The sequence below is a fragment of the Sparus aurata genome, chromosome 21, assembly GCF_900880675.1.
Source record: "Sparus aurata chromosome 21, fSpaAur1.1, whole genome shotgun sequence".
In the NCBI taxonomy this organism is placed as follows: domain Eukaryota; kingdom Metazoa; phylum Chordata; class Actinopteri; order Spariformes; family Sparidae; genus Sparus; species Sparus aurata.
The window spans coordinates 23369199-23392371 of record NC_044207.1 but is presented as its reverse complement, the minus strand read 5'-3'; the positions used below and the strand labels follow the sequence as shown (position 1 = coordinate 23392371).

Sequence of the window (23173 nt, the reverse complement as noted above, 5' to 3'; positions counted from 1 at the left end):
TTCTTTTATTTTATTGTATCTATCATCATTCATTTATCCCTTTATTTATCTGATTTATTGCTTATTCTTCTCCATACTTTTAGACACGGTCTTACAATTTGTAACTTTCAGTTAAAAAGTAAGTACACAGTAGTTGAAATGTAAATAAAGTGACACCATTATCAAATTATCTTCCAGTGCCACAAACAGTATAATCAAAAAGCTTTGTTGAAAAATTTCTGGAGACTGAAAGGACACAAAAAATACATGGACTTAATAAACATTTTGTACATATGGACCTGTTGGGGTGTTGTGTTCAATAACAAGTGCTGTGAGAGGTAAATCATGATAAGAGAGAATGAAAATATAAAGACTTCAATATGTTTGTGTGTACATGTGTGTGGGGAGGCTGAAGACAAATGGGACACCAGGCTTTTCTTTTTTATTTTTTAGCATTCTGGCCATTAACATTCAGAAACAGTCTAAACTATTATTATTTCTATGGTCATTAATTAGTTATCTATTAACCATGAGTTGAGTGAGTTAAATGTGTTGCATGGCAGAGAACAACATTTCTCTTGTATGGGCCATTTCATTGACTTGATCATACTTTGACTCATTTGAAAAAGGAGACACTTCAGCACAGTTACAGTAGAAACTTTTTTCAGCGGACTCTTTGGTTGGAAAGATCAAACCTCTTTTAAAGCCAATAATGAGTGAAGAAAACAAACAGCAACAAAAGCCCCTGTTGATTAACACCTTGTGAGATTCATTAAATGTGTAGGCCATATTGTTTAGGTTTAAGCTAATATACACAACTCAAAGTTGATTAGGAATATGGAGATATGGGTGCATATGTGTGCGTGGATGTGCAATAAAAAGAATTACCCTGTGCAATAATTACTATTTTATATTTTGTATATATACATATTCATATCAATACACTGAGTCTGTTTATTTGTAAACACTGTATTTAAACAGTTTATTTATGTATCCAACCTCAACAAAGCAATACTTTGACACTTTATTTAAATGTATATAATGCACATTTTGCCTCCTGTACATACAATGCACATAACGTATTGTCCTTTCAATATTTTATTTTATTTTATCTTTTCTCTCTTATTCAAATCTTTTTTAAGTATTTCTTTAGTATTCTAAGTCCTGTACTTACTGTATGTCTGTCCACCTGCTATTGTGACAAGTACATTTCCCCGATGTGGGATAAATAAATGTCTAAAGTCTAAAGTCTAAATGAGGGAGCAAACATATTCACAAAACACAAATCACAATTCATTTACGTCACAGAATAAAGAATCAAGAATAACACTAAAATATCCCCACCTAATTTTGAGTAGTGTGCTACCTGGGATATTAAATGATTGTGAGGCATGGGCGGATGAATTGATCGAAGCTCCAGTATCACATGACCCAGGAAGCAGCATCAGACCGTAATTTTCCCGGAAGTTACCCATGCGACTTGGAGGCGCACCGGCTCCGTAGACCAGAAACATCGCATTATGGCCTCGCTCTGAGCCTCCTGATGCGACAGTTGTGTACATACCTAACCGGCAATCCGTCACCATCGACGCCTTGATCATGGACCTCCGGTCCAGAGGCTTTTTTCGGGGCCATCGGAGTTGTCAGTAGTACTCCCGAAGTACTATATTATTTGATTTTGAGCACTGTCACTTTTGCACGCCCGGGGATTTAAACCGAAGTGACAGTAACAGTACTCACCCCATCTGCCGGTCAGCTAGCTAGCTCGCTAAGTCAATAGCTAAGAAGGGCATCACTTTTCTTTTGGAGTAAAGGACAAGGAAACTGCAACACCACTCTTTTCATTAACAGAGGACTGAACAGAGGCTGATTCCCCGAGTTCCCATCTTACAACATATTCACTATTGATTCCTGGTAAGAATAAAACCAACTGACGGCGGTAATGCTAGCTAGTACCCCCGATCTCGGCTTCATATTTGTCAAAGGCACACAGGCTAGCTTGCTAATGTTAGCTGGTCGAACAGGCCCAGCCGGCTGTCAGTCCTCACACTAGGAGCGCTAGCCAGTTAATTTGCCTAGAATACAAAGTCGAATTAATATGAATGTTTTCACTATCGTTTAAGGTCGGTTGCGTGTTAATCTCGAGGCTTTCGTGAGAGCTGCCTGGCTAAAGTTAAGCTAACGTTAGCTAACTGAAATGACAGCCGGGGTTCTTCGGTCTCGTGGCTAATCTTCATTTGGTAACCGTTACATCGTAGACTCCGTGAGGTAAAGTTAGTTAGCCCTAATGCTTACAGTTTAATGCTTTAAAAACCTCTACTGTGTTTAACAGCTAACGCCTTATTGTAACATTTTTAAGCCATCATATTATTGGCAAAGTCGATGTAATATCTGTTAAAGTTAAATGTCAGGGTGATTATTTCATTCGCTGGCGGAGCTGGCTGGGCCTGCAACTAAATACACTTCGTAGGACAGGGCTGGGCTAACCCGCTAACATTATTACCAACAATAGCTTAACTGTAACCTAATCGCTGTCAAGTGTTGCAACATGGATCGTCTTATATGTATTTCTCGAGTTTTTATTGATCATCATATCATCCATCCGCACAGTAAAAGACTGTACTCTGTGTGCGTTAATGTTAAATGTGGACTCAACGTTCAGCCACGTAGCGTAACTTAGCAAAATGTCTATGATAGAGGGACACGTAATGTTAGCCGGCGCTGGCTAGCGATCTAACCTGCTTCGGCCGGGATTGCTGCCTCGCTAGCGGGCCAACAAAATTCCTTCCATCCTATAATTTGGCTAAGACACTTTGGAAAGCTTTTCTTGGATATCTTGTCATATTTATTGACGATCCATACGACTGTTGGCCATCTCTCCAGGTGAAATCATGTGTTAGCTTTGTACATTGAGAAGCTGTCTAAAAGAAGCATGGCACAAGCTAGCAGCTAACGATAGTTCCTGTGTCAGCAGGTGGATGGTGCATGACACGTCTGCTCGTAGTGTTCATTTTCGTTTTTATTAAATCCACCATGTGTTGGCTATTTCAGCACCCACACAGCAGTCATTCGTCTCGATGAGTAATCGGCTCTGAAATGATTGTTATCTGAATGGATTATTTGCGCATGTAGCTAGCACAACCAGGGGGCATTGGAGTCACAGTTAACACAGTAAATGAACTTTGACCTGAGGTATCCATTTTCTTAAATTCACTCAAAACCAGACCAGTCAAAAAGATTAGGTGACAGTGAAGTATGAGCTGGAAGTAGATGCTCAGACCAATACAGGAATGAGTTTTCTTTGCACTTAAAGTCCCCTTTTTTGTAGTAATTTAAAAGTCACCATGACACTGTTCTGCTCTGAAAATGGGCTGTTTTGGGTGGAGGCTAAAATACACAAGTCCATTGCTATTTGATTTCAGCAAGGAATCCGCAAAGGTTATTATCACTGATCACTTAAATGACTGCATGTCTGAGCCATGCACTGTGTAAGCGATTAACATTGTGGGAGGTGATGGTGTTATCATAGGCGAAACCACAGGCCACACCCTCACTGCTTAGCTAGATGTCGCCACACTAAAGGCTCATGTCATCTTACAAGTGTTTTCTGATATCTAACCTAACCTGTGTGGCAGCACCTATCATGTTTAATAGAGGTCAAATTTGAACTGAGAGCCATTTCATCTCAATGCCTTTGACCAACTCTTGACTTATGCTTAATTGTTCTTTTTTTTTATATATCTCTTGTTTCTCTTTTCCTCAGATAGGCTGGCAACACAACGCCACCCTAATGCAGAACCACAAAAGAACGTGAAATGAACAAACCACCGCAGCCTATAACGGGACCCACGTCTGTCCCAAACCCTTCCCCATCCCCTGGATTGACACAGGTGAGAGCGACTGACCTTGTAGTATCTAGGTTGTATTGGTAATTTAAACTTTGGTAACATCTATATTTCTTCCTTTCTGTCAAGGCGGCCTACGGCCCTGGACAACCCCCGTCTCTTGTTTTTGCCACCCCTCCACCACAAATGAACTCTGCACCACAGCCAAGACAGGTATTGTTCACAGCATGTTCCTTTTCCACATTCAGTGTTAGGTATGGGATGTTTTTTGCCTCATAAAAGAAACCTCCCTTTCCTACTCTTTCACAAAAAATTCTGACACGGCTTCTTCTGCTTTAAGGCTTTGGCTAAATCTGTGTGTGCGTGCGTGTGTTTATAGCCTATTTGCCATCTTTCTCCTTGAATGTCGATCTTGACTTCTTTCCTCTCTTCTGCTGTCCTCCCAGTTTGCAGCAGGGCCCCGTACTTTACACCAACAGGTACTAACACCCCTCACTGTTCCCTACATCTCCTGTCTCCTTAGTGTAATGCATGCCTTAACTCCCATATGTTTGAGAATTAGAGGGAAATGATGTAGTGCATATTAGCTGAGTTAACTTTTCCTGAGAATCAAAGACATTTCCTGAGTTTATGTCATTATCCCAAAAGCAAATCCTCCATAGGAAGTTTTATTTTAAATATTTCAAAAGAAGTCTGCCCAAGCCTTTTTTGTTCATCCACATACCTGACGTATCATCCCCCCATACAACTCTGCATTTGCAAGACACCATACCAGCCCTGCTGTTAGTATGACAGAATAACTGACCGTGCTATTTTTTCTAAAATTGGATTTTTTTGTAGGGTAAAGCATTTTTGCAACTTTAGATAAAGCTAACAAACCATTTAGAAATAAAGTGAATGTTTTTTTTTGTCATTGCCTGCAAGCATGTTAAGCCTGTAAATGATTCTTAAATCGCTCAAGTGGGACCCAGAGGACTTCAGGGGATCCTTCTTCGATGCAGATCTACAGAGTTGCATGTGTCGCTGTGGTTGTTTGAGCTTACTGTTCCTGGCTGAGATATTTTGCTGCTGCTTTCATACTCTTTCCTCCTTACGCCTTGTAATCTCACCCTTCCAACGTTGTCTCTTGTCCTCATTTTCACCCTAATCTCACTCCCTCTCTTGCTCTCTGCTCATGTGTTGCGCGGCTGAAGGGTGGATACAGAGCACTACAGGTAACAGCTTTTCTCTTTGTCTCCGTCCTCTGGTAACTTGCTCTAACCTCAGTGTAGCAGGGTCATGACATGACATTCAGTGCAAGTTAGACTCGGTGTAACCCAAGAACAGGACTCGTTGTACATACTGGCAGTCGCTGTGAGTGCTTTGCTTCCAGCTGAGGTTAGGAGTGTCTGTGACTAGACACACACACCACACACACACAACAACATTCGTAGACATGAGCTAGGACTTCTATAGCTGAGACACCAAATGTACAGAGCAACAGGTCTGCTTGTGCTGTGACTTGCCCTTCATCCCCTCTCCTTCCTTCTCCTCATCTGTTCGCTAGAGTTACTATCAGAACCGACCAGCCATGGCCACCAGTGCTCCAAGGGTACAGACGAGTAGTGGCCCACGACCTGTCGGACCCACTCATGTCTATCCGCCCAGCTCCCAGATGATGATGATTTCCCAGCAGCAGCTGTCTTTCGCTGGCTCCCCTCAGGGCTACTTCATCCCACCTGGACAGGTTGGTTCACATTATTAATAATCATTTTGTTAAAGTCAAGCACATATCACCATTCTAGCCACATGCTCATTAAAATGCCATATTGGCCTGAATACAAAAATATGTTTGGGAAGAGATTATATTTGAAAGTACTAAGTCATTCAGCGTTTTACGACCACCGATGGAGAGAGTATCTGCTCCTACAGACTGAGATTCTTACATTGAGAGTGTTGCATCATGGGTTGTTTGTAGCCTTAATTTTTCTGGTCGAGCAGGTTCCTTGAATTTTCATGTTATATTGTGTCTAAGGGACTAAAGCAGCCCTAAAATGGGCAAAACCGGTTTAACCTACTGGCATTTCTGATCACTTGTGCAGCTTGTTTTGCTGCCATGGAGAAATTACATTTTTAACCAGTGGAAAGTTGAAAGCAGTGACTGACTCATGTGACTAACAATTACCAATGTCACACAATAAAGGACAGTCTAAAAAAATGCTTACAGCTGCAAATCATTCTGACTGCTTCCAAGAGCCAGACACAGGAGTCTATGAGCATGTGACTGATGGACACAATGAAGAAATAAATGCGTTTTAAAACGTATCTTTACAAGCTACACAAAATGTAGGGGTTTCATGTCTCCCAAAAAGCCTATGTAAGAAAATGGGGTCGTCTTATTCGGGCCAATAATGTACATTACTGTGGAGGCTGCAAAGATTGACTTGAGGCTCTCACAACTCAATTCTTTCATCTGTTGTTGTTTTATCTGACTCTTTATTTTGTATCTGCAGTACCGGCCCCCATATATGCCTCCTACTCAGCAGTATCCTGTGACCAGCGGTACAGCAGGCTTCTATCCAGGAACTAGCCCTGCTGAGTACTCTGCTTATGGTAAGGGTTGTTGCCCCAAAAAACCCCCCCCAAAAAAACAGCCAAGCACAACCATGAACATGAAGGATTTTCAGGTATACCAGGGGACATTTTAATCACCAAAAGGTTGAAATTTTACCGAGACTTTTCATTGAAGCATTTAGTTTTAGCCATATCCATTTGTTCATCCCTTTTGTCCACAAGGTATCACAGGGTGCACTGTGGTTTTGCTTGGCTGGTTGGTGTGTTCAATGTCTTTCTGGGTCAAAACACTGCTGTATGTGGTGAACTGCCAGTTGCATGTGGTCTGGCTTGATTCTGCTTTGGCCTGTGTTCTTTCTATCTGCAGTCTCACCTGACACTGCCTTACAGGTTCCATGAAATGGCTTTAAGACAATAACTGTGTTCTCTTTCTGGATGATGTTGGGGTGGTATTCTATGTCAGCAGGGATCTAATTTGAATATTGATAAGAATTCAAAAGTATGCAGAGTAAAGACTCAAATGGAAGGCAGACATATGAGTATTACCGCAATCACTGTTCAAAAAAAAAAAAAAAAACACTCCAAATGCACTTCTGACCTGTGTTACTGCAAATGCTCTTCGTAAGGGCAAATTATGTTCTATGAAACTAATAGTAGTAAGCAATGTGGTTCAGTGAACAGAATTTTGTACTTTCCTGAAAGAAGTAAAAAAAAAAAAAAAAAGAACAGACATAAGCATGAAATGCAGCCAGAAACACAAGTTAAGAGGAAGTTAAAGACGGTGTACATTTCATGGGACCTTTTTAACACCCTGCTTCCTCTGGATCCTCTCATTAACTCATTCTGCATCTGTCTCTTCCTGCCCTCTCTCCTTCTTTCCTCCCTCTCCCGTCCCTCACTCCCTTCCTCTCGTTTGCTGCGTTGGTTCAGAGCCCTCTCTTGCTGCGAGGGAGAGGCGGGGTGGTGGGGGGAGAGGGGGCGGGCGAGAGAACGGCCGTCTCTCTCTCCATGGTGCTCCTCTCACCTCCCAGCGCTACCCTGGTGAGTAGTGTTTGTGCTTGTGTGTTGGTCAGCAGGCTTTAGTGGCAAAAAGCTCTGTGGCACTTCCTGTCTCTTATAGTGATTTCAAATGTATGTTTTTTTTTCCTTTTGGTGACTCACACATGTACTGCATACGTCTATTTGTCATGAATTAGTGAAGTTTGGAATATAGATATATATTTAAAAAAAAGGCTGCCTGCAGTATACCGCTGCCAGCCTGCAGGTTCCTTGCTAGCTGGGTACTCTACACACGGTCCCGCGCTGCAGTTCCATGTTTACAATTTCACATGTTTCACATTCATCTAATGTTGTAATTCATGTAATGACATTGAGGATGAGGAGTTTTTTGTGATGGTAAGTAATGTTGGTTGTTTGTTTACTACACAGGACTTGAACAGTCTGGATGTGAAGGTCATTACAATTTCATTTTAGTGTTTTTGAGATTGAATTTCTTAAACATTCACACAGGCTACGTTAATCTGAAGGCCGGGCCATTTGCTGGCCACAGTGTCTTTCTACCTTTGAGTGTGGCCACTGCAGTAATGGCAGCATCTCTAAAAAGCGCACCTCATGAATCAGCTTGCAGATCAGTCTGCATGTAAATAATATGTACATATTTATACCTTGATCTTGGTCTTGTTTGTGTTCCTGCTGGATTCTCCTCTCCTTACACTTACAAATCCAACATAAAATCGCGCAGGGTTTTTAGAAAAAAAAACACAGCAAATAAAGTATTTTGGGTCATAACTACAGGAAAAATGATCTTGTTATCCTGGATGGATGGTTATTTAAGCGTGATGCTGCGTCTTGTACTTGAGTTTTGACACCTCTTTTCATCAATTTTCTTCTGTTTCTTTCTGACCTTACAGCCGGAGCATACTATCCAGCTCAGCCGCAGTACTCTCCATCTGTCCAGCCGGCACCAGTCATGATCAGCCCCGCGCAGCAACAGCAACAAGCCCCGCCTCCTCAGCAACCACCGGCGCAGTCACAAGGCCCACTAAAGAGGGAACGCAAACCGGTAGTGTGTCACAACAAAAGGGCAACGCACCCCTTGTCTGAGGTCAAAAAAAAATTTTGAATGGACAGAAAGTGTTTTGTCTGTTCAGTGTGGAACGTTCTCTTTTACCCGAAAATAACAATAGTATTTATTATGTTGGGTGGCAGCTGTAGATCAGCAGTGACTGGATCGTTACATACTGTTGGTATTATAATGTTGTCCACATGTTTTGTGGAAACTTGACCAATATTTGCTCTGTCTCTTGATAGATAAGAATACGAGACCCAAACCAGGGCGGGCGCGATATCACAGAGGAGATCATGTCAGGTGGAAGGTCCACCACAACACCAACTCCCCCACAGGTAAGGATGCTTCTGGGAACACTGGTTTCTGTTAACTGATTTTTAATTCTGATGCCATGCAACTACAGTTGTATGTACATTGTTAAATACCTCATTGTTTTATTGGTAGTATTACTGATTGTAATTCCCAAGTGTTAATAATGACTGTATAGTTGGTCATGGTGTAGTTTCTATTTTAGAAATCTACATAGTTATTAGTTACTCTGTACTGACTTCAGGTAGTTTTAATGTGAAAAATAAAGTGAGCAAACACTCAAGGAGTACGAACTGCTGAAACTGGAAAAGTTTCAGTCTGCAACTCCTACTTTTATTTTGTCTTGCATTGTTAATTAGCTTGTCTGAGAAGGTAGTAATTTGTGGAGCAAAAATGTATTATTTAGAGTTTGATGTCATACACTAATTACACATAGCAACATAACTGATTTAAAATGTACAGCTCGAGCAGATTATCACTGACATTTGGTCGGTTTGTATGAACAAAGGACACATTGTTGGCGAAGACAAAGCACAGTTTAGGAATATAGTCCCACCAGCTCCCAATTTATTTTTCATAGAAGTAATGACAAGATTTCACTGTGCTGTGCTGAGGTCTTGTTATCAGCACTGCACAAATCTAGCATTGCATTTCACTGAACAAATGACAGAAAGCAAATGCACACAAATATGCACAGCTGTTATGAGCTATGTTTATGTTTTTCAGGCAAGTTTGCCATAACCTTAGTTGGTCAAAATATGCCAACTCAACAAGACCAACTTCAGCCTACCAATAACTAAAGAGTTATATATTTCTTTGATACAGTCTTTGCTAAAAGTGAAAATGACCTGATAAAGCTGGTAAAATGTATTGAAATCTGTGTTTCCATTTCAGTCAGTGTTTAAAATGCTGTTTTGTGTCTGTAGGCCTCCACAGCAGATGTAAGTCCTGCACAGACCAATGGTGAAGTTACACAAGCTGTCCCAACAGTGACTAGAAGAGGTGAGTACTTTTTCTCAGCTAGTGGTGGGGGATCTGGCCCTGTTTAATGGCAATCATGATCCGCTGTCTAAATTGCAATCTTGGAAGAGCCATGTGAAGTAATTACTCCAATCAGCATAGCCTTCTAGTTGCCTACAGCACTCTGTTGGCTTGTTCACACAACATGAATCCAGGAGTTAGTGTGGTCACATTGAAGTTTGGACACAGAAATAAGAGGACATTTTATACTCCATCTCTACAAGTCCCCTGAAAAGTGGATTGTGGACACTCAAGATTGGTCGTGATCTAGAATTGTCAGATCACCCTCCCCTATTCTCGGGTATTACTTATAAAAGGAAGGTCGCTGTATTCCACTTTTTCCTGATTGTGATTATATCATGTGTTTCACTCCTCAGATGAAAACGTTGATCCTCCCTCTAGCGCTGAAACTCCACCACCTCCTGCCACAGCAATTACAGAGCCCGTGGTGGAGGCCAAACAGGAAGTGGACGTCCAGATTGCAGCACCTGCTGAGTTGGTTACAGAATCTGTCCCCCCTGCAGCTGTTACTGAGGTGCCATCCCCGTTGACAAAGGACCTGCAGTCTTCCTCCTCCCTCCCTCCAGCAGCAGCAGCATCTACTACACCTCCTGCTGAGGAAGAAAATAAAGTTGATACTAAAGTTGGTGACACAGTAGACGCTCCCGTTGGCCCGTCATCAATAGCAGCACAAGAGGCACCTGTCAAGTCAGAGGAACCAGTGGCTGCCCCAGCTCCAGTTGAGAAGGTGCCAGAAAAGGAGGAGAAGAAAACAGAAGAAGGGAAGATATTGGAAAAAGAGGAGGAAGTGACTAACGTTGAGTCGGAGCCTGAAGTTGAGGTTGCTGCGACGGTTGCTGCGACGGTTGCTGCGACAGTTGCTGCGACGGTTACCGCCGTCAACATGGCGAAAGAAGAAACGGCTACAAAGGCTGCAACTGAGGTCTCTCAGCCTCCACCCTCAACACCGGAACCTGCTGCTCCACAGACACAGAGTGCTGCCCCAAGCTCTGAACCTGAACCCGAACCTGAACCCGAACCCGAACCCAAACCTGAACCTGAACTCGAACCCACACCTACACCTGCTGTAGCGGCAGAGCCTCTTCTCTCCAACGGCCTCCCTCAGGACACAGAGGAACTCTCTGAGGATATGGCATTTTCCGACACTACAACCCTTGACAAGCCTGATGCTTCTAAATCTCAGGAATCCACACCTGTGGCTAAAACGGCAGTGCCAGCCCAGGAGGAGGAGCCCGCAGAAGAGGAGGAGGAGGAGGATGAAGACAAAAAGGTGGAGAAGAAAGAAGAAGAGAAGGAGAAAAGTGAGGATGCCCCTTCTACCGCTGTTAGCTGCCCAACAGAGGAATCTACTACTATGCAAGGTAGTGTGGAGTTGATTTTTGCCTGCATATATGATCTTTATATGTCATGACATAGTGTGAGATTTTAATGTCAATATCCTTTTTCTTGAAGCTGCTACGTCTGTGCCAAAGAAGAGGAAGAACATGAAGGAGTTCAACAAGAAGGAGGCTATTGGAGACCTCCTGGATGCCTTCACAGAGGTGTGCATCAGTCTTGGATGACAACATGACAGATTGAAATGAATACACTGTTTGCAGGGAGGCTGCCGTTATTAGTTACTGTAGCAGCAGGTAGAGTTATCTTTCCATAGTTGAAGGCAGAGCTGCTGGAAGACAGCAGAGGGAAAAGCCCAAATATTTTCTCTATAAAACCTGATCCAGTTTCTAACTAATGTAAAAAAGTAATTAAGTTGTGTTTTTGTACAGTAATCCATGAGGCCAAGACCCCAGAAACACTTTGCTCTGGTGGTGTCCCTCTCTTACACCCGTGGCAGCGACATAAAAATTACAAAAGCATTAATCGGACACATAATTTGTATTAGTCATTAATGGTTTCCAGGAAATTAAAACTCTTGAGTGCCAATCAGAATACCTAGAAAACTACTTTACTACGATTGTCGGGGCCGATACTGATGAGTACGTGAGAAAGAGAGCAAGACATGATCGAAACATTTAAATTTTGATTTCATGGGAACTCAGCTTCAGCTGTATCAATAATATATATTTTTTAGGACATTCTCTGAAGAGTAACTGGGTTAATATAATACTTGCTCATCTCTTCCTGTTGTGTTTGCTGCAGGAGCAGGATGCCAAGCCTGCTCCCGAACCCTCATCCCCTCAGGCCGACCCCGTCCCTGTTGCTCCAGCTGAACCTCCCGCTGAGGTTGCAGATGAGACCTGGGAGGAGAAAGAAGACAAGCAGAATGCAGAACCAGACAGGTCTAAAGCCACACCTGAGCCAACTGGGCAGAAATACCAGTACAAAGAGGGTAGGTTGTGACTAAGATTGTACAGAAATGACACTGGAAAGCTTTTGTGTTTGATGTATGTATTTGTAGTTCTAATGTCTTCTTAGGTGCACATGCATCCCAAAGTTCAAGAGTCATACAAATTCTTTCAAATGCTTATTTTAAACCATTATGTTATCAAGATGACGAATGTCTTATGACCATAACATTTTTCGGTATTTGAAGTGAAAGATGTTATTGGGATATTCATTGTCTCCAAGCGTTGAAATTAGCGATCATCAAATCATAATTTAAACAGCAGGTGAAATAAATAAAAAAGGACAATATAAATTGATTGCTTTAGGTGTCAGGAGATTTTTTTAAACTTTGTTTTTCACAAATGTATTCACAGCAACAATTTAATGTGCTGATAAATCCTGTAAATGTCTAAAAGTTTTTAGGTAAGGTTCCTTAAAAGTGCTTGAATTTACTCTATTTTGACTTTAACCTGCTGCACCTTAAAACTATGTCAATGCAACATAAACATATGTCACATGAAATTCACATATTTAATCCTTTGCATTCACACGTGTCGTGTACGTTTCTCAGAAAAATGGAAGCCAATTGATCCTGAGGAGAAGAAGCGGTACGACAGGGAGTTCCTCTTGGGCTGCCAGTTTATCAACGCCAGTATGCACAAACCCGAGGGCCTGCCGAGCATCAGTGATGTTGTCCTTGACAAGGTTGGTGATATTTTATTTCGTTTTGCTGCAGAGTGCGATGATAATGTTTGTCGCGTCGCATGATGATAATGTTGCAGCTGCATGGAAGTGAACTATTTATTTTATTTTAAGCTAACAGCACAACTAGTTTGCCAATAAATCTTTGTGTTAATGATAAAAGTGAGTTCAGAAAACCTGACTTACCTCTTGTCTTGTTAGTGTTTTATATTTCTGCATCAGTACCTAAGATCAATAATTTTTCTTCAGGTGAACAAGAATCCACTGCGGCCTGTTGACCCCTCTCGACTGATGAATGTTGGCCCTGATTTTACACCCTCGTATTTGGGGAACCTTGGGAGGGGATCGGTAGGAGGACCACGAGGCCCGGTGAGCACATTTCTTCAACTTTCTATGTTGGTTTATTACGAGACCACATCATTGTCCCTCTTCAATGAATTTGTTTTGTTGAAAAAGGTGCCTTTTTTTTATCTATACATTTCTGCCCCACCACCTAGCCGCCCGGGCCACGTCGCTCTCAGCAGGGTCAGAGGAAAGAGCCCAGGAAAATCATCCTCAGCAGCATGTCTCTCGGCGACGACGTGCAGCTCAACAAGGCTGAGAAGGCCTGGAAGCCCACAGCAAAGAAGTCGACTCGCAGCCGTGGCGCGGAGGAAGTCGTAGACGATGATCCTGATCAGGCAAAGACACAAGAGTTATTTAAGCGCCTGCGCAGTATCCTCAACAAGCTGACCCCTCAGAAGTTTCAGGAGCTAATGAAGCAGGTGACAGAGCTGACGATAGACACCGAGGAGAGGCTGAAGGGAGCCATTGACCTCATCTTCGAGAAGGCCATCTTGGAACCCAACTTCTCTGTGGCGTACGCCAACATGTGCCGCTGCCTTATGGGAGTAAGTTGTTTATGTCTGAATCGTGATCATTTATCACTCGCTCCAGTGATGAATTATGTTTTGTGCCACGTGTCTGGGCCACTGAATGTTCATGATGGAATTGAGGAACTGATGGAGCGCACTTTTATCATTCTTCATTTTCTGTTTTACATTTTCATAATCACATTTTTATGCCATATAATTATGTATGACCATGAAAATGAAAATTGATTTTAAAATGTTCCAATACTCAATGCTTTTCTCCCTCAGTTGAAAGTCCCCACCTCAGACAAACCAGGAGTTTTTGTGAACTTCCGCAAACTGCTGCTCAACCGCTGCCAGAAAGAGTTTGAGAAGGACCAAGATGACGATGAAATATTTGAGAGAAAGCAGAAGGAGTTGGAGGCTGCCAAAGATGTAAGAAACATTTACTCTCACTGTCCCAACCATCGGTGTTTCTGTTGTTTTATGTCGATAATTTGACACAACCCACTAAGCACAAACACCCACTTGTCTCTGCCCTCAGCTAGAGGAACGTGAGCGCTTGAGGGTGGAGCTGGAGGAAAACAAAGACCAGGCCCGCCGCCGCTCACTGGGCAACATTAAGTTTATCGGTGAGCTCTTCAAGCTCAAGATGCTGACAGAGGCCATCATGCACGATTGTGTAGTGAAACTACTGAAGAATCATGATGAAGAGTCTCTGGAGTGTCTCTGCAGGCTGCTCTCCACAATTGGCAAAGACCTGGACTTTGAGAAGGCCAAGGTAAAGCAAAGCATTAACACAGTTGGAAATCAGTCACTGTTTGTAAAAACTTTCATACATTCAATCATCTTTTTTCTGTGCCACTTGGGATTTAGGAGCTGAAGAGACAGTTCTCTACATATACATTGATCCCTCTTATTAATTTACCCTAGACATTTTGTAGATGTGACTAATAACGGCTGCTTTTTGTGTCCCTGTTAGCCTCGTATGGATCAATATTTCAACCAGATGGACAAGATTATCAAAGAGAGGAAGACCTCATCCAGAATCCGCTTCATGCTGCAGGACGTCATTGACCTTAGAAAGGTAAATATTAATAAATCTGTAATAAGGTATTAGTATGGAAAGGTATTATCAAGCACTTCAGGCTGTGACTAATGCCTAGAAGTATTCCTGGATGAGCCAAATTGTTTAATTCTGTGTTTGAAGTAATCCACAGGGATTATGAGTCAAATGGGAATCCTGAATGTAGATATTAAAATGTCAGACTAAAACTGTTCTATAACCGTTTTCCACCTGTGATTTACAGAATAACTGGGTGCCTCGTAGAGGAGACCAGGGTCCTAAAACAATCGACCAGATCCACAAGGAGGCAGAGCTGGAGGAGCACCGGGAACAGATCAAAGTCCAGCAGCAACTTATGTCCAAAAAAGACTCAGGAGGAGGAGGAGGAGGAGGAGGAGGAGGAGGAGGTGGCGGCGGCAGGATGGGAGGGAACATGGGGGGCCGAGGCCCTCACACACCTGGAGGTGGAAGGACAAATCCGCCCCAGGATGAGGGATGGAACACGGTGCCCATCTCCAAGAATAGACCCATCGACACCACCCGTCTTAGCAAGATCACAAAGGTAATGTTAAAGTCTTACAAGGATGGTCTTCACAGAAACCTCAATGCAATTTTTTATTCAAACATTTGCAGTAGCCATCTGTCTCTTTTCCATTGTTATATTATCAGTTTCAGTTTGTATCGTTATTAATTTAATCAAGATCACATAGTCCACATAAAGACTCAAATAATCCAGTAACATCAAACGTACTGCAAATTCTCACTTGCCAATGATGCAACAAACACTGATAAATCCCAAAGGAGGAGGCGAACACGAGTATTGATGAATCTTGGAATCCGCCCATGAACCTCATCCTTAGGTTTTAATTCTGATGATATACAGTTTACAGTTTTCAAATAAAGTGTTTCGAGTGCATTTCCTTTGGACGCACAGAAAGAAAAGCTTGTACTATTCAAAAGCCTTCAGAATCAAACTGTTTAACCTAATGTTTTAGGACTTTGGTAAATGTGTGTGTAACTTGCTTTTAAACGTAACTTTCATGTTTCTGTTAAGCCTGGTGCTGTGGACTTCAGCAATCAACTGTTGGCTCCAGGAGGAAAAGGCATGTGGGGCAGCTGGGGCAAAGGCAGCAGTGGAGGAACTGGAGCTAAACCAGCAAGTGGAGAGCAGGGTAAAACACCTTCATAAAAGAATAAATAATAATTAGTGTGGTCTTAAGTTGTTTTGGGGTTTTTGTGAGTAGGTGTGGTGGTAATCACTCCCTTTCCCCTTTTTTAGATTCTGGTCGTCCAGCAACCAGCACCCTCAACCGCTTCTCCGCCCTGCAGCAGTCTGGGTCGTTGTTGTCTTCATCAGACTCTGATCGCAGAGCTCCTCAGAGGTAATCAGCAATTACAGGGGGCTCCTCACCAAGTGAAATATTCTGTCTTCATGCTTTGACTTCTTTCTTTTTTTCCTTCACTATTGACAAGATTAAATGGCTTATAGATTTTTTTAACATTTTAAACTCTTAAACCATCAATGCAAGTTACTTATTATATATCCTCTGAATTTGTAACTGCAGTATTTTCATTATGGTGTTTATTCATGTGATCTGCTTAGCGACCAGTTTTTTTAAAATGTGGGTACAAAGCTTTGTAATAAATTTGTTTTTCTCACAACCTTTAGGTCAAGCTCCAGCCGTGAGCGTGGTGGAGACCGGGCCGATCGCGACAGGGATCGGTTTGATCGATTTGATCGCGGTGAGGGACGGGAGGGACGCGATGGCAGGGGCAGCCAGACCCAAATCAGCAAGAGGAGCTTCAGCAGAGAGTCGCAGGAGCACGGCGGGAGGGGTGGAGACGGTCGGGCAACGAATGAGCCCGTGCGTCGCGTGGCCAGCATGACCGACGACCGGGACAGGGGAAGTCGCGATAGAGGAAGTCGCGATAGAGGAAGCCGCGACAGAGGAAGCAGAGACAGAGGAAGCCGGGACAGGGGTCCAAGCAAAGATCTCACAGGTGAGTTATAGGATAAGATGATGGTGTCACATGTACACACAGAGATTAGGACGAGAGATTAAGAGGAATATTGTTTGACTGGTATCGTCTCCTTTTCTTCTCAGCAGTTAAACGTGAGAGTGCTCCCACTCCTCCTCCTCCTTCTTCTCTTCCTAAACCTGCCTTGACCGAGGAGGAGGTGGAGAAGAAGTCGAACGCCATCATTGAAGAATACCTCCACATCAATGACTTGAAGGTAAAAACATGACACCGTGCACACTCAATTAAATGCATGCATTTTATCGGGCTTACCAGCCAATGCTTGGAGCATGGACCCACTCTGATGGACATCATTTTCCTCTGGTGTTGCAGGAGGCATTGCAGTGTGTGTCAGAACTCAACAGTGCTTCGCTGCTCTACGTGTTTGTGCGGAACAGCGTGGAATCGACGCTTGAGCGCAGCACCATTGCTCGAGAGCACGTGGGCCTGTTGCTGCACCACCTTGTAAAGGCAGGGACACTGCCCACACAGCAGTACTACAAAGGGTGAGCATTTAACAGTAGACACATCATTGCACTGTTGCCAATGTTTGGAAAGTTTTCACCTCTATTGCATTCCCATTTACTCAAGCAATGCTGTGTGTTGTGTTTTTTTTGTATTTTGTCTTTGGGGACTGTAGGCTAGAAGACACCCTGGAGGCAGCAGAAGACACGGCCATAGATATACCTCACATCTGGCTTTACCTGGCTGAACTCATTACCCCCATGCTCCATGAGGGAGGCATCCCTATGGGACAGCTCTTCAGGTGAGCTACATGCACGAAGTCAGCAAAAATGATATAATGCAATAAGTCTAAAGCCACGTTTCTTTGGATTAAGGTCTGTCAGATACTGATTTCTTTGAACCAAAGCTCTCTGTCCATCCTTAACATCCAGACATCCTCAATTTCTTTGTCAAAATTATTTTTAAAAGCCAACAAGACAAAAAGCATAATACACTTTATGACCAATTCATGTAGTACAAGTGATCAAACTAATCTGCACACATAGTAGTAAATGAAAGATGCTTCAATGTGCACCAGCAATAGGTGTACTTACCTATTCTCGAGTGTAGCTACGGTTTTTATCAGCAATGGTAATCAATAAAGCAACTAAATCATAATGTACTGCAAAGAAACTGGAAAGCCTAATTCAGTGTAACTGTGTCTTCAGGGAGATCTCGAAGCCTCTTGTGCCTCTGGGGCAGGCTGGCGTGCTGCTGGTACAGATCCTCAAGTTGCTCTGCAAAGGAATGGTAGATCCAGCATAAATCCCTTTATGTACATGAAAATAACGTCTACAGTTTGGCATTTCAGATCCACTGAATTGAATTGTTTGTATTTGTTTGTCCACCAGACACCTAAAAAGGTCGGAGCCATGTGGACAGAGGCCGGTCTGAACTGGAGAGATTTCCTACCTGAGGATGAAGATGTCAACAAGTTTGTCACTGAACAGGTCAGTAGGCTACATTAGTTTGACTCAAACTACTGAATACATCTCAGAAAAAAGCCAGATAATCTCCCCATATAGCTTGGATATTATGGCCGTAGATATAAAGATGTTAAATTGCATCATATTATCGACATAAACTTCAAGACCCACTTGTCCTTTTTTCTTTGCATCTGAAACCTCATTATGAAGAGTAAACGGGCTCTATGTAACAACTGATAGCAATTTACATGCATTAATCTCTTTTTTTTGGCCATATGTGAGTGGATTGTAATGTGAAATGAAAAACGAGACCTTACCCGTTTTGCTATAGTGGCCTATACAAGCCTGTCGACGTTTAAGTTGATTAGTGCTGCTGGAATGTGCATTTCTTTGGAAAGACTTGTGACTTAATGCACGTTCTCGAGTGCCTCCTCTCAGTGCCTCTCTCTGCTTCGCTAACAGAAAACAGAAGTTCCACAGCGCCCCTTTAAATAAATCAAAAATATAAAAATGGGCAATGACACTGTGAATATTTGTACTTTTAGAACATTCTTTGTCATTAAAACAAAAACAAAAACAAATGCCATGGTAACGGATTTCTGTGTTTTAGTTTTTTATGTTGACATTGAAATAAAATTTAAAGCAAACACCTTCCAAGCTGATCATCACTTACAAGAATATCTCTTCAATTTTCTTTGTTACGTAATTTAGAAAGTGGAGTTCACCACAGGAGAGGAGATGGAGTCAAAGGAAGTCAGTAAGAAGAAGGTCCTCAGTGGAGAGGAGCTCAGCAAACAGCTGGACAGACTCCTGCAGGACAAGGCCAACAACCAGCGGATCAGAGACTGGGTTGAGGTGTGCAGCCATCCTAGTGATCATGTTTTTCTCAGGCTTGAATAATTTATGCTGAGTTATTTATTCAATGTAAAAGTGGCATGAGTAATTTATGTTACCGCTTTCTTTTTTTTTTACCAGGCCAACTTGGAAGAGCAGCAAGCTGCTTCCAACCAGTTTGTACGAGCATTGATGACATCAGTGTGTCAGGCTGCCATCATATGTAAGTATTACTAATATAGCATGTAAAAGTAAGGGCTCAAATCATCCTTTATCTCTATCAGCTAGTCACCACCATCATTTTCGCAGTGGTACAATCAATTCTCATGATAAACTGTAGAAATCACATTGTATTTTAGACTTTGCAGCTCTGGAAAGTAAACATTTTTTGCTCTTCATCTCAGGTGACAACCCGTACAGGGTGGACGCACGGCAGATCAACCTGAGGGCCAGTCTGCTGCAGAAGTACCTGTGTGATGAGCAGAAGGAGCTGCAGGCCCTCTACGCCCTCCAGGCTCTGATGGTGCACATGGAGCAGCCAGCAAGTGAGTGTCCTGCTAGTCATCTTGGTGCATGTAGTAATGTGGCAGGGCTAAACGTAAAAAAGGTGGATAAAATGACAGAATACTTAAAAATACAGTTACCTTCTAGTGATGGTAGAAACGAAGATGATGGAGCACATCATTTTCAGGTTATTCTTACATTTTTCAATTAGTTTATGCGCGAAAATAACTTGGTGTCCACGTCAGTGTTCCAGGTGGTTTTTATTAAGACCTCTGCCCACAGTTTAACACCTGAAAGATAGAAAAACAGAACTCAAAAAAAAGAAAAATCATCTTTAACACAAGAACTAAAATAATAAAGAGTTGAAGGAGGAAATGCTGACATCAGTGTCTATAAGAATAATGACTAGAATTTGTAAACTACAATAAAAAAAAATAAAAAAAACAACTAAATATTAAAGCTATTATCTACAATACAATATCGGATAAAAAATAAATGGAAATATTGCTCATGTTATCAGAAATATTGATTACTATAAAGGTACTTTTGGAAATGTTATCAAACAGTGACGATTAATGTAGAACTGAATTGAAGAAACGGTGGTTGTAGTAATACCAGTAAGCAGCAGAGGCTAAACAGCGTGAGCTTCAGTTTACTGCAGGGCTGCTATATTCTGAGGCTTGTGTGCAGCAAGCTGCGGGTGAGGTTTAACCACCAATGCTCAATCAGTTTTGACCTTTGTATTCTGTCTCTGCAGACCTGCTGCGGATGTTCTTTGACGCCTTGTACGATGAGGATGTTATTAAGGAGGAGGCCTTCTACAAATGGGAATCCAGCAAAGACCCCGCGGAGCAGACAGGCAAAGGTGTGGCCTTGAAATCAGTCACCGCCTTCTTCACCTGGCTCCGCGAGGCCGAGGAGGAGTCTGACAAGGAATAAAAGACTGGACTGAAGGCTGCCGCTCACACCCCACACCCTTTGGCAAGGCGCGGGCTCTGCAGGCAGCCGCAGAGAGTCACGGACAATATTTCCAGAGAGAGGAAGACTCAATCAATCCTCAATGAGGATAAATCTTTATTATGTTTTCTTTTCCTTTGAGGGATGGACTCGAAACAATCATTTCTCTCTCCCCTCCCTCTCTTGCTTCCTCATTATTTCCCCACCTGCTTGTGACAGCAAGTGTCCTCATCAAATAAACTTGAAAACTGATTCAGCAGGATTGCTTGTTAACGAGGTGTGAAACATCCCACATCACTACGAAACTTTTTCTCTCTCTCACACAATAATACAAAACCAACAGGCTGCTTTTTTTATTGTTCTAGATATTGACGATGCTTAACATCGGATGTGATCTAGCGAGAATAAACAGCGCGGGGTGTGTGGTGTAGTGGGTTCCCTGGGTATCGTCACGCCATCATGTGTGTTCAATCCAAACTCGGCTCTTATGTCTTTGTCCTTTTACTGGAGTGTGCAGCATGACTGAAGTGTGTTTCTATTAATGATACCGTGGCCGCCACATTGATAGACGAACGTACATGAAACTAATATGACTTTGATGGATGGAGTTTTTAAAGCAAAGGGTCGTTTATTTTCTCTTCCCGTTTCCCACCATGAACTTAGAACGGACAGAAACACGGAGGACTGTTGTTGACCTTTGACCTTGACTACTAGGGGGTGGTCTTAATGCTTCCTCTAAGCCATCCTCTCCCATCCCCAGTAGTGTACCACACTGACTGACTCTTCATCTTTACCTCTTCTGTACTTTAACCTGAGCTGTCGTAGAGGACACTTAATGACCCCAATCACCGCTGAAACTTGAAATCTACAAAAAATTGACTTGATGAAATATATAAAGTTTAAAAAAAAAAACAAAAAGAAAAAAAAAGAAAACGGGAAAAAAACAACACAGAAATGATCCGAAAGCCTTTTCTACTTTAAGTGGAAACTTATTTCAGGAGCGTTCTGTAAATATATAATAATAATAATAATAATAATAATTACAAAAACGTTTTTTTTTTTTCTCAGTTTTATTTTTCAGAAACGATAAATTGCTGATGTAATTGCAGTGTGTCCTTTTCCAACAGAAAACCGCAGTTGTCCGGATGCAGAGAGGCGCTTTAGATAATCCATTGATTATTAGTTGTATTGGAATTTTGTAAATATTTCTTTTTTTGCTTTCTTTATTTAAGAAATTATTGCTTCTTTTGCATCGGAAACTGGAAACATAAGGTGACGGAACATTGCAAATAAAGGACTTATTAAGTTGCTGAGCAGAGTCTGTGTGAAACATGTCACCTTTAGGGCACCAGTGGGTTGTAACGAGTGTGTATGTTGTGGTTTCAAGAGCCGGACGAGTAGCTGCGCTGATACTGACCTTAAGAAGGGGAGCGGGGATCAGCCGCCATGTCACCAATCCACATTAGATACAAACTTGGGTAACGCATTGTGAAATCCATCATTAATAAATGGTAAATGTATAGATAATTAGACTTCAGTTGTGAGGTGTTTCACAGTGACATGCTTGAGACGCCATTTTGTTTGTTAGAAAGTTGCAGCTGATGTTTCTAAATTTAAACATTAGTTTCTGCAGTTTATCTACCAACATTTGGACCATTATAAAGTTCAAATGTATTTTTTATAAACCTTTACGATCACTTAATAGAAGGTTTAGGAGACATTTTGTTTTTTAAGGAAAAAAGTGACACATTTTTTTTTTACCATTTATTAATGAGGTTATTCTAAAGTGTTTACCCAAAATGTGTCCGTTGACTTCTCGCACTCCTGACGCTCATGTCACATTTGGAAAGTTACGGCCACCAAGAGTTTTAATTTGGAGAAAAATGGCGCGCTGGTGTCCGATCAATATGTACAGAGAGTCTGGCCTCAGGAAGCTACCATAGGTCATACAATCAAGCGGATATTTACGACCCATATTTACGTCTGTTGGCAGGCGGCGACCTGACTCATCTTCACACCCACTGACTAAGAGGGTCAGAAGTTGGCATCTCCCAAAACAACATGGCCATTGCAGTGCGAGCAACACGAACCAGACCTTTTCGGTTTATGGCCGGCTGGCTGGTTGGGTTTAGGAAAACATCATGTCCTTGTTCAATACGTCCACCTTCCCCGATCCTCACTTCCTCCCCCATAGCTGTAATAACTACTACAGCTGCCTGAGGTTTTTTTTTTAACTTAACCGTAATCTTAACCATGGTGTTTTACAAAAGACTGACCAAGCTGAGGGTCCGTTAAGCTGCAACGGCCATGTTGTTTTGGGAACAAACGACGTATTCGGTTGTTGGATGTGAGGATGTGTTGCTACAGGAGAGGAAAAGTCGGATCGGAGCCTCTGTTTTGGTGATATCATGGCTGGATGCTCGCTGTTGGGGGGGAAATAGGCTTTAAACCCTCCACTGACCCACAGTCGTCGGGAAGAAGATTCCAGAAACCAAGACGACTTCAGATTTTTTGTCCAAAAAGCGAAGACATTCAATATACAGAGTTTAAACATAAGAAAAGCCTCATATTTGGCATGTCTTTGCTCCATAAATGACTTAAAATAATCCAATGATCACTGAGACCATTAATCAACTTATAACATTACGTAACATTCACCTTGTTTCGCCTTTATAAGAAGCATATCAATG

At 42.2% G+C, this 23173-nt stretch overlaps 1 protein-coding gene and 1 non-coding gene across 16 annotated transcripts; both read left to right on the top strand.

Annotated features, from left to right (window-relative positions):
• Positions 1-1417: 1417 nt before the first annotated feature.
• Positions 1418-21793, top strand: eif4g1a (eukaryotic translation initiation factor 4 gamma, 1a). Of its 15 annotated transcripts, none has more exons than XM_030401652.1 (33): positions 1418-1893; positions 3747-3869; positions 3954-4037; positions 4271-4303; positions 5018-5038; positions 5371-5550; positions 6317-6416; positions 7308-7418; positions 8288-8481; positions 8688-8780; positions 9681-9756; positions 10152-11156; positions 11248-11336; positions 11935-12124; positions 12692-12825; positions 13072-13191; positions 13320-13712; positions 13962-14108; positions 14218-14454; positions 14656-14760; positions 14984-15301; positions 15794-15911; positions 16019-16121; positions 16409-16740; positions 16845-16975; positions 17092-17264; positions 17399-17524; positions 17931-18012; positions 18114-18212; positions 18900-19043; positions 19164-19245; positions 19427-19567; positions 20284-21793. In XM_030401652.1, exons 2-33 carry the CDS (start codon positions 3795-3797, stop codon positions 20463-20465), a joined length of 5418 nt encoding a protein of 1805 aa, XP_030257512.1. In that variant the 5' UTR covers positions 1418-1893; positions 3747-3794; the 3' UTR covers positions 20466-21793. The 15 variants fall into 15 exon arrangements, with proteins under 15 accessions (XP_030257512.1, XP_030257518.1, XP_030257525.1 ...); XM_030401665.1 differs by having other exon boundaries at positions 1434-1893; positions 3743-3869; positions 8288-8439; positions 16848-16975; XM_030401656.1 differs by having other exon boundaries at positions 1434-1893; positions 3743-3869; positions 8288-8439.
• LOC115573431 (small nucleolar RNA SNORD66) lies at positions 13753-13829 on the top strand. The gene has a single exon (XR_003982278.1). It is a non-coding gene; the product is annotated as a small nucleolar RNA SNORD66 (small nucleolar RNA).
• Positions 21794-23173: the final 1380 nt, after the last annotated feature.